This window comes from Ostrinia nubilalis, chromosome 1, assembly GCF_963855985.1.
Source record: "Ostrinia nubilalis chromosome 1, ilOstNubi1.1, whole genome shotgun sequence".
NCBI lineage: Eukaryota > Metazoa > Arthropoda > Insecta > Lepidoptera > Crambidae > Ostrinia > Ostrinia nubilalis.
The window spans coordinates 17,463,643-17,477,329 of NC_087088.1; the positions used below are offsets into that span (position 1 = coordinate 17,463,643).

General features: G+C 36.3%; 2 protein-coding genes across 2 annotated transcripts in view; one reads left to right on the plus strand and one right to left on the minus strand.

Annotated features, from left to right (window-relative positions):
* Position 1: 1 nt before the first annotated feature.
* LOC135074464 (bifunctional arginine demethylase and lysyl-hydroxylase PSR) lies at positions 2–2,316 on the minus strand. The gene is made up of 3 exons (XM_063968757.1): positions 2,135–2,316; positions 724–1,427; positions 2–639 (listed from the first exon to the last, which is right to left on the minus strand). Exons 1-3 carry the CDS (start codon positions 2,205–2,207, stop codon positions 244–246), a joined length of 1,173 nt encoding a protein of 390 aa, XP_063824827.1. The 5' UTR covers positions 2,208–2,316; the 3' UTR covers positions 2–243.
* A 389-nt stretch (positions 2,317–2,705) lies between these two features.
* LOC135072235 (kinesin-like protein Klp10A) overlaps positions 2,706–13,687 on the plus strand; it is a 38,440-nt gene continuing 27,458 nt past the window's right edge. The window contains exon 1 of the mRNA XM_063966206.1: positions 2,706–3,133. Within this exon, the coding sequence (XP_063822276.1) occupies positions 3,073–3,133 (61 nt within the window). The 5' untranslated portion in view covers positions 2,706–3,072. The remainder of the gene's footprint in view (positions 3,134–13,687) is intronic.

Here is a 13,687-nt window from a genome sequence, read left to right on the forward strand (position 1 = left end):
ATTTATGTTATTACAATAATACTTTATTGATAAAGAATTATCTTGTCCGTTAACAAACGAAATAATAGTTAGGTTCACTATGTAACAACAAAGAAAAAGTTAAATAATTCATCAAATAAGTCTAATAATACAAAATGGGCAGGCTTACATAATTAATGATTTATAGTTTGCTAATGCAATTTTATTTGTTTTGTGGTATAAATCTTTTCAAAACTTAAGTTGGGTATATTCTAGTTTATTTCGTTATTCAGCTCCAATTTTCCTTCTCTTCTTTTTCTTATGAGCAGAGATGCTCTCCTGGCCGCTGTCGTCCTCACTGGAGCTGCCTGAAGAGCTGCTCTCGCTGTCGCTACTCGAGGAGCTGCTGTTAGATGAGCTGTCAGATGCAACACCAGTGCTTTGGCTTAGGTTAACACTACTGGCTATTTTATATAAGTCAGGTTCTTTGGCCTCAAGAACTTTGATCCACTTCTTGGACAGTTTGGGTCTACCACGTACAGTCTTATGCCATACAATGGGGAAATTGGTACGGCTACAAAAGTTTTGAGTGACAGCAACTGTGTCATCCAAGTTCAGCACCACATGCCACCAACCACCGGGAACAAAAACCGTTTCACCAGGCTTCTGGAGGATTTCCACCTGAAATAGAAATGCAAAAATTTTATCATGTTGAATATAACAAACATCAGAAAACTCAATCAAATAAATTATTTCACAATGTACCGGTTTATACTCTTGTGGCCAAGATTCCAGTTGTGTTTTAGGATAAATTAACTTGAACCAAGTAATAGCTTCATCTCTCTGTTTCCCGCCCATGGCGCCAGTGACTTTGATCAGTTCTTTTGGAGTCTGTGTCGGAAATAGGCACCATCTCTTGTGACCAAACACCAAGGCATTCCAAGCACCAGTACCTAAAGGGTCTATGTGGATCCCGGTGCCCGACCTCTGTGGTCCCATCACAAACCAACGATATGGAGGTCTCCTCTCATTTCCACAATACTTAAATAGGTCATCCCTGAAGTACTTTGGTACTTCGTAATCTTCAAGAAGCTTTTTTCGTCTCATATGCTCTCCAAAACTACTATCAAAAATATAAAGCGGGCTGTCATCAGTCGTTGTCTTCATGTAGGTGACGTAATACTTCATTTTCATCTTAACACTATAACCCTCATTGTCTTCGCCACATTTAAATTTTTGGTTACGGTACTTTTTGGCTAGTCTATCTAAGGTCCACTTGTGGTTTGCTTTCCAGTTAGTCTGTACATTAGTAATAACAACTGGTTTAAACACTTTTTCATATTTTTCTATAAATTCTTCAGGTGATACTTTGTTATTATCTACTCTCTCAACATTATCATTACATTTTAAAAACTCTTCAAAGTTTTCAGCATAGTTTAACATCATCCATTGTTGTTTGTTTGTTAGTTCTGGAAATAAAAAAGCCTCAATGTATTATCAATGTAATGTTAGTCACATGTATTGCATTATTGTATTAATTAAAGTACATAAATGCCTACATTATTCCTGAAGATCATTTTTTATTGGAGGTACGAAGTTCGCCGGGTCAGCTATCCCCAATAAAAAAACTGAACTATTAAATTGAGAATTTAAAAGAATATAAAATATGGTGTCAATTGATTCCATAGTCTCAATGATTGTCCTATCAATATGTGATCTGTTAGGATTATTAAAACTATTTAACATAATACAAGATACAGTAATGAAAAGGTGGTTTGAACGCGACATTATACACAATCATTGCGAAATGAACCTACCAAAGATTTCATAGGCATAGAGGTTAGGCAAATTTCACTTTTAAGCTTACAGAACATTGCAGTATTTTATTCGTTCATGCAATTGATGAAGTAAATAAAGAACTGAAACTAAAACCTAGGTAGCTAATGAAATGAAACTTCGGATGTTATGTCGAGGTCGCCCTAAAGTATGTCACGCTACTTGGGAGTGGAGATTTCTAGAATTTTGTTAACATGTTAACACAATGAAGTAAGGCTTACCAAATAACAGTATTATATTTGTCCGATGCGATTTTACATGTATTTATTGTGAAAAGCTACAGTAAAACACATGCAGTTCCTCGAAATTGTTTGCTGTTGCGGTCTAACAATTTACTTACCTGGTCGGGCTTTCCTTTTAACTTCTTTGATGCGCTTTTTAGCTTTATGTGAAACTGTATATTCACTCATCATTTTGTATATAGGTATAAATGCTTTAGAACTATATTACTACACTGTAAAAACGATGAAAAATTAATTGATTGATTCACAGGTTGGGATTTTTGGTGTAATTTTGACATTAATTTTCTTTTCTTCCTTTAACTTAGTCTATGGCTAAAAGTGATGTGCATGTGAATAGTTTATCGATTATGATTCGTAGATTTGAGCAATTATTTTTTATCTGTACAATGAACACGTAAACGTAAAGGAGGGCGCTTCTTCCACGCAAATATGTCAAATAATGACATTATCTCCTTGTAGATGCGTAGTTCCTTTTTTTACCACTTTCAAACTTAACGTTGTCATTTTGTTATTGAATCAACCATGACAAAACTATCACGATATTTAGTTGAATTTAGTATTAAAGGTTCAAAGGACTACTGATTTCATGTTACAAAATTGATAATTAATTTTTACAAAACATAACAGAAGTTTATTAAAACTTTATTTCAAAATTCCTGGCAACACTATCCATAAATTTTCGACGCAGTGTTCCTGATAATTTTGGAATTTCGGGTTTCTAACCGAAATTATTTAAAACATTCGTGATTTATTAAGTTTTTAGTTTTGTAACTTTTTACAATAATCAAATCAATTACATAATTTAGGGATTAGAAAGTAGTGATTGATTTGACTGTTGTAGTGAAACAAATTTCAAACGTTCCAGTCTGAAGTGTGTAGCTAGCACGGCATAACTGTCAATCTGGGTGTAGAAATTTATTTTGTAATTTTCACCGGTTCATATGTGTAATTTCCGAATGTGTTAGACAAATATTGAATAAACGTTCATTGCGAAATAATGTTCTATAGTGTATGTGGTGCATAAATCAGTGCGAAAATGGATGACGGTAGCGTGAAGATCCAGTCTGGAATTAACATCAACATAAAACGAACAGATGGTGAGTACGATCACGCTGGAGTTCTTGCTGGGGCATGCATTCCACTTGTTATAATTTCCTCAACGAATTTGCTTTTGTTGGTACCTGGTGGAGAATTGTTTGTGACAATGTTAATCACTTGGTTCTTGTGATTCACATCGGTGCGGGCGAGTGTGAATCACCACGACTTTTACCAATAAATTGACAAAATCTCCATTCACAGTGAAGCGCATTGGGTAAAGGAATAATGCCTGCATTTTGACGCATTTTGTGGAGGTTACCAAAGCAGCTGATTGGAATTGAAACCCTATTATATCTGTACCCTATGAACTGATAGCTCTTTTGTGGTTGCTAGCAGGATGATTCCGCTTAAAATTCCTACAAAGTTATTTTTGAAAAAGGAAACTAATGTCTGTATTTCTAACTATAGTCCTTATGTTCACAATAAAATTATCAATACCGCCAAATGTGTAATAGCTCTATCAGTAAAAGTCCTTACTTATTCTGGGTAATGAAAAGAAAGAAAGGTATTTCCCTTCATTAAACAACACTGTTACATCTTATTTTACATAAATTACCTAAAAATCTTATCTACTTCTGTAACAAGTTTTAATTTAATCTATGATTTGTCATTCTGTTGAATTTTCACATAATATTACCAACGAAATCTTTATTTTTCAGTGAATTATTATTTACACTACTGTTCTGCTAAATTGGACATGCTCATCCTTTTTAAAAAACCTTTATTTGCTATTATTACTACATTCATCCTTCTACGAAAGTAACTCCTGGACCTAGCCCTAGTTTCTGAATCTTTAAGTCTGCTTTTCGTTCGTTCGTTCGTTTCAGCCGAAAGACGTCCACTGATGGACAAAGGCCTCCCCCAAGGATCTGCTTTACCTAATGAAAATTATTATTTGTTAATGTTTAATTAGTCTGGAACTATATCAGCTGTATTTTAAAAGAGAATTTATTTTGTATTTAATAAAAATAGATCAATAACAAATTGTTATGTATGTAGGTTTGGCTTGATATTGATCTTACTGGTGGGCATAAGTGTTATTCTAAAGTAGGAAGTAAGAACGAAATAAAATAAACCATTTATGTTCATTGACAAACACAGTTTCTCGGGTTAACAGTAACATTCCACACAAGATGCACAGGATCAGTTACAATTCTTTTGTTTGTGCATTTCTCAATTTATTTTTTTTACTTACTGTGTACCACAAAATTAATAAAAATTAACTTCTAATAATATGATTCTGTTTTTTCTTGTCAAGATTTTTTATAAGTAGTTTTTTATTAGTCGTAATAATTTGGCTAGTGCTGATTATTTGTGTTTAGGCTAATGTGATGGACTACTAGTATCTGTGCCAATCATGATTTTAGAGTTCTTAACCCTTATGTTTGTAATCAGTGGTCATTTTGGCCTTTTCGATTTCTTTCTGATCAGAGGCGGCGTAAGGCGTGGGCGACGTGGGCCACCGCCTACGGCCTCGCGGTGCAAGGGGCCTCGCGCATCAAAAATTTTGAAAAAATGTAACATACAAGGTGGAGATGACAATATCACAATACGACAATAAATGCAAACATTGACTATTATATATAAATTCTTGATAGCTAAACAATGTAGTTAAAAATAAAAATATATTTTTTTCCAAACAAATTCAGCCATAATTAATCAGACACAAAATTAAGCAACAACACGGTTTTAAGTGACGAACATTATTCTTTGGCGCAATATTCCTTTAAAAATAATCACTGAATCAAGAAATCAGAAACTGTCAATGTATAAAACTTTGACCCTTTTTTTTATTATTTCATAAAATCCGTCTTCAGGTCGCCACAGAACAAGGCCTCGCGAAATCTGTCTTGCCCACATCAAATTTAGGTCTTGCCCCGCCTCTGTTTCTGATACATCCAGCTAAATTTTCCCAACTTGTGTTGAGCAATGGTTTTTATTTTTTTAGTTGTTTTAATCTGCATCTTAGATTTTGCCATAAGAAAGAATATTGAAAATGTAGTGGCCATTTTATATCAAAATTTACATCAAAAGAAAGTCAAAAGTAAGTCAAAAGTATGTAAAATAATAATTTGGCATAATCAAACTAAACTGATAAATTGGGAATTAAATAAAGAATGTTTAATAGCTTTCCTTTCTCATGAATGCTCATCACCATAGAAAGCCAGTTTACCACGACTTTGCATTAAAACAAAATAACATCGGTAGCCACGGCCACCGAGGAAGGCACCCGACCTTGCGTCGCTGCGTGCGTCCATATACGGCGAGCCTGCGCGCGCGTCGCGGCTCGCTCCATGAACCTACTCGCAAATTAAACCAATAGTTTTAAGTTTCAATTTTAGCAACACTCAAGAATTATACGGTGTCGTCCCCTGCCATTAGTAGTCGTCACTTCATCATTCGTTTCGTATAATTATTTGAATCTGTATTGTCTTTTTAATTATTCATATTTCAGTGACATTGCCACTTAGGATGTGAAAAGACTATTGATGAATATGAAGACATTAAATAAATGCAATATGTCGTCAGTTGACTGATTTAATGATGAGCTGTGACATGCAGGAAGCTGTCAATATAACCAGCGGCCACGCACGCCAATAAATACGCAAGGTTACGACTCGCGGACTAGTTCAAGGGAATTTAAGGGCTCTTGACTCTATTCTATGTTGATTACATTTGCTTAATGGAAAATAATCTTCATCAGATTTATGGCGTACTTTATTAACTCAAAATTATAATTGAACGTGGACGATATTTAAAGTTTAGCAACAGAATTTGCAGCAGTTCTCCTTGTAATTTTCCGCGCAAGTTTTGCATTACGTTATCTGACATATTCCAGATACAACGATCAATCAATCGATGATTACATTTTCCTGTATCGATTTTTTCCAGCTCAAGGCGATCGCATGTCCGTGCCTAATTTGGGTGTAGTTGAGAAAAGAAAATAGGTCATCAAGTGAAGCTCGATCGGACCTCGGTCAGATCGGTTTACTCTGTTGTCTGTTGTCAACGTTTCGTGCTGAGCACTCGTGCTGTTTTGACTTTTGACTTCCTGGTCGCACGAGCCGCCCACGGCTGGCCAAGGTTGCGTCATCGATCCGCGGGCCCCTCCGGCACCAGCAAGCAGTTTAAATATTGCCTTATCGGTCGCAGAATAAGTGACCCTGATTATCTATGAACAGTTCTTTCGTTCATAAAAAAAACCTACTTTATTCTCTTGAGAAATAATACGTGGCTTTAGCATGTCTAGAAAATCGAAGTTCCTTCTCCTTTGAAAGGTCCCTTCAAATGGCGATCAAGGCGTCTTATAGGTTTTAAATGCGTCTAATATTCAATAACATGAATCTGTTCATAGTACAAAACAGTCATATTTCAATTCACCACTGGGGAAAATAGCCAAGCCATCGTTGGTCATTAGCCTTTCGTCTATAACGCATCATTCCTATCTCCACAGCGTCATTGGCAATACGTTTTCATTAGCGGGGAAGTGGCACGTTGCGTGGCCGGTGAACGTGGCGTGACTCACCGGAGAGCGGGTTCCCTCGGTGTGACGCCGGCAACGTTCGCTTCGCCTCTCTGGCACAAACGCCGGATTGTGTGCCCTCTACCGGTCTCTCCGGTACCCCATTATCGAGATTGTGGATTGCATGATAGATTTATTAATCCAAGTAAATCTTTTTTAACTTTCCATCCAAGGCTTATCTAGAATCGGATAACATCAGAATTCCTGATGGTATTCTCTTCTAATCTCCTTGAAATTTTATTCCTAATGATATTTTCTAATCTCCTTGATATTTTAATTCAATTCCAATTACTGTCAGTTGCTACTGCTGACAAGATTGACTGTTAATACAGTATCAGTCCACTGCATCTGTCCTTACAACACCTTATTTCGTCGCCGCCCGAAACGGTTCGCCCAAATCACATCAAGCAACATTCAAAGCAATTTGCAGCCGAGGCGATTGTTCTGCGTGCAGTTGATTCAATAACAAATAAGCAAGCGCGGTCTAGTTAGGCGAGGTGACCTCGCGCTTGCTTCAGCGCAACCACGTGGGCGATGTCCAGGCTGCCGAATGCTCCGGCTCTCTAATTGCCGAACTGTGCCGAAACATTAATTAATTACATACGCTCATTTGCGGATTCGACGAGCCTCTGATGTAGATTGGGGTCGTTCTGCTGGTAGACCAGTTTAATGCCCGTATCATAAAACGAGAAACGACGCTCAGAATAAAGCCTAAAACTTGTAAACAATTATTGAAATTCAACCAGTCACACAGGCTTGAATTTATGCTCGAGTTTGAATCAAGTTTTGAGCCTCGATTCAGATTCAGAGTAGTTTATCATTGTCACAAAGATGTTAGATGCTGATTAATATCTTCTAAGGCTGGCCAACTTGGATTTATTTGCTTACATATCAAAGTCGATTAACGGATCTTTAACATCATCTTAAATAATAATAAAATCCAAATATGATGCGAACAGTAAAAAACGCATTTTGTGAATAGCAATTAAGTGCGCCGAAAATAGGTGGACTTTCGATTTCGCTGATGTCATCGACTGTCGAGGGTCTGTAGGAGGCTGTTGTTGTTGCGAATCATTAAGGATGCCGTCACAAGTGGCTCATCTTGGATGCTATTACGTAATATCGGCACTACTTCAAAGTCTATTCGATAATAATTGGTAAATAAGCTGAGTATTTAAAATCACCGCAAAGGTTTCAAAGTCTGTACGGTTAATTTTCAGAGGGTCAAGCGGACTGGTTACAACTTCTGCTTTAAATGTTTGTTGAAAATCCTTATTCAATTTGCCCTAAAACAGTTTATTGACGAGTCACTAGACTCTAGCTAGATTATAAAATTTGCCTTTGTTACCTATTTAGTAACATCAATATTGTAATTGCTAGTCGATTGTTACTTTTCAGGTGCATTTGCCTAATCGAAGCCTTTTATCGTTATGAAACCGAGTTTTCAAGTGAAAGTAGTACGCTTTTACAACTATCGATATAATCGATAAGCTAAATTCAGGTCGTCCACGACTTTGTTTCAGGTTGATTTTGTATCTTTGAAAGGTAAACCAACTGGAACTGGAGCAAAAGCTAATATTTTGGGCTTCGGTTACTTTGTCATTGGAAATTAACCTGATTTCTTATTGTTGAGGGATACTGGCCGACACGAACTCATAACCGACATTCTAACGAATAGAATGTAATGCTGTTCACTTATAAAAACCAATTTACGATATCCGTTCAGAATTTCAAAGGTCTTGAGTAATTGTTGTGTTGCTGACAATGTAGGTAAAATTGATTGCAGTTTGTGCTATTTTCGAATATAGGTACGCTAAGAAATAAATATTCTGAAGAGCTGATATAAAACGTAAAAGCTTCAGCGGTATGATAACAAGTTCAACAACTAAATTTTCACTACATCTTATACAAATGAAACCAATAAAATTTAAGTGTCCTTAAATTCGTAATTTTTAAAGCATAAGTAGGCACCTAATTTATAAACATACTACCGCCTACATAGTTTACAATTAACCTTGCGTTAACTTGGCCGCAATGAACACAACACCACAGAACCACAGTCCATTTGAGATCATGATAATCGAAGTTGGCTTTCCGTATCTTCATCAGGTGTCGAAATTCGTAGGCCTTCTTCTGTCAACATGGCTCTGGCTGTTAGGGGGCGTCCATAAATTACGTGAGACTTTTAGGGGGGGGAGGGGGTCAACAAAAACCTCACTAAATCTCACGTGGGGGAGAGGGGGGGTCTCAGGAAATATCACGTATTTTTTTCCGCAAGAAATAGAGAAATAGAGTTTGCCAGAAAACTTGGTTTAAATCTTAAGTAAAAAAATTGGCCAAGTGCGTGTCGTGCCACGCGCAGTGTAGGGTTCCGTAGTTGTCCGTCGTTAACAAAATATATTTCAGAAGCAAGCAATTACTTTATCTAAAGTCGCTTTTAATATTTTCTTCTATGGAATTTTTATTAGATATGAAATTTTACAACACATGAGTTAAATGACTATTACTCTTAAACTAAGTGACCTACCCTAACCGTTATAGTTTTCTTGAAAGTTCATAAAAAGCAGTATTATTATGATTTTTTTTCAGATTTTTCAAGCCAAAAGTCTAGTTTTTAGAGTGGGGGGACGCCCTGCTCGAACAAAAATTGGCACTTTAAACTTTTATAGTTTGCAAACGGACCCCTAAATCGAAAAATAGTCTTTGAAACCCCCAAGTCATCTAACGATATCCTACACGATGGTGTAGAAGATGAAAAAAAATTCATCTCCACTTTACATGTAGGGGAGCTACCCTAAAAAAAGGTTTTTTCAAAATATTATTCTACTGTTTTGTCTAGTGCCAATAGTTTCCAAGCAAAACCTCGGACAGACAGACATATCGAAACTATAATAAGGGTTCCTTGTCAGGACTACGGGTCCCTAAAAAAATATATTTTCTATGATGATCATGACATTTTATTCTATACCGTCTAAACAAATAAAACTAACAATGCTACCGTCTCCATGTGTGAATACTAAAATGCAGAATAAATGACGAAATTAAGAAAATTATAAAACAAGTTTTTTTTTATCAAAGTCGCGTAAAAAATGACATGCATTAAATGTATGATGATTGTACAGCGTCCCTAGCAGATACTTTCAAGAACTAAAATCTTTAACTTTATAGATCTTTTTGATGCACTCGTTAGCGACAACGGTAAATGCAAACTCGCACTAAGCACACAAAAAAAACTTTCTCAGTTAAATTACTCCAAAACTATTAAATTTCGGATTTTTTTAAATATCACGTGAGATTAGGGGGTGGGGGAGGGGGTCAGGCAAAATCTCACCAAATCTCACCAAGGGGCGCGGGGGGGTTGAAAAATAGCCAAAATTGTCTCACGTAATTTATGGACGCCCCCTTAGGTGAGATGACTCTAGCATTTTTTTTGAAAATTATTTTAAAATTAATGTGTTTTGCTTCTCCATTGTTGTCCATTGTGTCATCTGCCGTATTGTCACATTTTCAGGATGATTTTTCACGGATTTTTCTGACGTAAACCACTTGTTTTAATGATAGGATTGGTAAAGCTCTATCAGTGTATTGTGTTGCACACACATAATGGCAGCTATTCGGCTATTGTAGCATAATTGCTTCATTTCCGATTCAACATGGTTTTGGCGTTCCTAAACGCAGTCGAGTCTTGAAGGATTTCCTTGTGGACGTCAGTTCGGTTCGTCGACACAAATCGTTACCCTCAATTGGGCGAAGCTGTTTGCAACGGCAATTATCGCCGTTGTTCAAATTTGTCGTCCAGTTTAGCGTTGAATCATCTCGTCTTGTTAGCTTGTACGCTAACGGACAAAAATCAAATTTTTCTATAGTCGAATATTGTGCCAATGAACGAATGAATGATCCATTCATTTTGTTGCCAATTAAATAAACCTCGTTAGAGGCGATTCTAGTTATTATTTCGTACTAAATGAAATAGATGTTGTTAATATGATGTCACCTGCAATAAAAGTGATTTACTGGTAAGAATTGAAATCGTTTTTAAAGTCGAAAAGTACAATGTTATGTGAATTTTCTAAATCGAATACAGGAATCACACTTAAAAATGTTTTTAGCTTTTCTATCACGTTCAGTAAATGGCATCTTGTAGCATTCTTTGCATTACTGCTAATAGATAGAGGGCAACGAACGAAAAGTTCCAGAAACTTCCAAACTATTGGAAGTTTCTTGCACGCACATCAATTTTCAATTAAAAGTTACAAGGCCAGCTAAATCTAAAGTTCTAGTCCCATTCTAGCTTTTGCAAGGCTGTAAGATTTCCATAGCAAATTCAAATGACGCCGGTTACACAAGCCTACTTCCAAATGTGTCCTATTAGCCAGCTTTCGCAGTCTAGGCGCGCCCTCTGTATGTCTAGAAGAGGCAAGGGTTTTGCAAGGCTCGCGCGAGTGGGTGTCGCGTGGGGGCCGAGTGGTTCCGTCTACTGATGTCATCGCTCTATGGCCCCTAACACCTTTATACGACTTTCAGTTTTATACTTTAGAAAATAAGGATCATGGCATTTGAAGTGCGAGCTGAACTTGGATATCAAAACCCTGTATTTCGACTCGTATGTTGTAAGTAGATGAATGTTGTTCATAAATAGCGTAGCTCGGTCACTTTGTGTAATAAATTATAAATAAGGCGGCCAATAACAATAGTACGAAACCCAATTACTTGGTTTCCATGAATTTTTTCTATGTTTGGAAACTTTGGAAACTAGATTAATAAATCGGCGTATCCACAAACATGGCTGGCATACCTTGACGGCATTTATGTCAGATCGGTATCGTGTTACAGAAGAATGCTAAGAAAGCGTTAATAATGCAATTTGACCAAATGAAATTTGAGATCAGATAAATTGAAATGGATCTATGCCCGTGATGATTCTTGTTTCCTTGTTTTTTTTTATCTTCAATAGCATATCGTTTACGTAATAGTATGATAATTTTATTCGTAGCAACAATGTTCAATTACTTGTTCTTAATTGATTGGTAAAAATAATTTACCTGGAAGCGAACACTCTATTATCGATCGATGACCGACTAGATAAATTGTACATTTCTTTTACTTCTTTGTAATGTATGTGTAAATAACGTGTTATTAACTAACGTTGCAAAAAACGTGTTAAAATGTTTAGTTTTATTTTTACTGTTTCCAGAACCAATTTCTGATAATATCCATTAAATTCTTAATTAATTTCAAGGAGCTATCGGTTACTACATCGGGGACAGACAATGTCAAATCTAGTAACAATGAATTTATTAAAACTTCATCAACAATCGATATATGTAGGTTGTCTGTTCGGCGTTCGATTTCTATTCTTATCAAGATTGACGTCAGAATCTCATGAAATATTGCTATTCCGTGACATGCAGTCTGGTTGGATCGCCCTTGTTATGGCCAAGGTTCTTGCATTTTTGATATTGTGATAGTGATCTCCCACTAAATTTTAACATAGACTATAACACAGCACGGATGTCCTTGAGTTCAGGAAAAATTCGCGCCCTGCGGTTTTTAGGCCAAATCACAATTTTTTTTAGGTCCCTTTGTCGTGTCTTATTGAAATGATTATAAGTTTGCCTTAGAACGTCAACGAAGGTCAAGACGTTAGCCGGTTTATTACTTGCCATATAGAACTGTACTCGCAGCCATTCGAGAGCAGAAACATGTATTCAAAATCTAATTAAATGTGAAACGAAATAGGAATAAATCTATTAATTTCCCGAGTGTCTAATAATAACTGCTTCTTAAATGAGATGAAAGTAAATAATATACCGCAAGGTTTTCTTCAATTTATTTCGCATACATAATTATGTAGGTAGAGAGATTAATATCTTATTGATTCAAGGTGTGATAGTGTATTTAAACACAGTTATCTTGCGTTGCCTTGGGCGAGTTAACCCAAATATTTTTAACTGCATTTGGCACAGAAATGATAGAGTTTAACAAAACAAAACAACATCGGTTGGTATAAAACTGTAAACCTACTTACGGTTTTTTCAGTCACAAATTGAGCTGTCACAAAATAGGCTACGTCAAACAGAGACAAAAAGAGGTTAACTTTCGATATACTTAGCTTATAAACAAAGGGTGGACGAAGAATTTTACCCCGAAAAATAGTGATGTACCCATTCGTTGGCGTAATAAATAATTTTCTTAAATAGGGGTGATGTATTTCTGTAGCAACTATCTTTTACACGTTTAGTAATAATATTTAGTTTATCGTATAAGCTTGTTGTTTCCTCTAAAATCGTGTTTGTACGCCACGTGCAGCGCTCGGTGTGTCAGCGCTGCGCGGGCGCCGCTCGTCTAGCCGGTTGCAACCGGATCGCTGACTCACTCGCGCTGTTTGCTCGTCAACCAAACTTGAGCTTTAAGTTTCAACAACATAGCTTTCAGCTAAATATTCACGAAAGCGTCACACTTATAAAAAACTAGTGTGAAAATTGACCCGTTTTCAATGTCTGCTCTTACACAGATTTTTAGCAAAATGTAGAGTTGGCATGATCATTAAAAATACAGCACAATTGCAGCATCTTTCGCATTTCATTAGCGACAAAAGTAAAATTTTCAATTCTCTGAAATTCAGTATTACATTTGCAATGATTTGTCTCAAGTCTTTTCATCACTGACAGGCGGAATTTAACTCTCTCAAAACATTGGTAGATTACTGCTGAAAAATGTGAAAGTGAAGCGAAACACTAGAAAGATCCATTCTAGGCTGAACCAGGTGGAAACTTAACAATCTCAGTGAAGTCAGCAGAAGTAGAAAGCAACAGTTGATTGTTTGAGTCACCTGAGGCAGGCTTAATGACCATAATGTGTAAAAACGTATACCGTAAAAGGTTAACGACATTAGTGCTCAAAAGAGTTATAGTTACATAACGTTTCAATTACTGACCGGAATTATGAAGGCTTGAAGAGCAGCGATTAAATTGACTCGCTCACCTTGAATGTTGCTTTATTTAATTAAAAAATCTGTTCTATCTTTGCA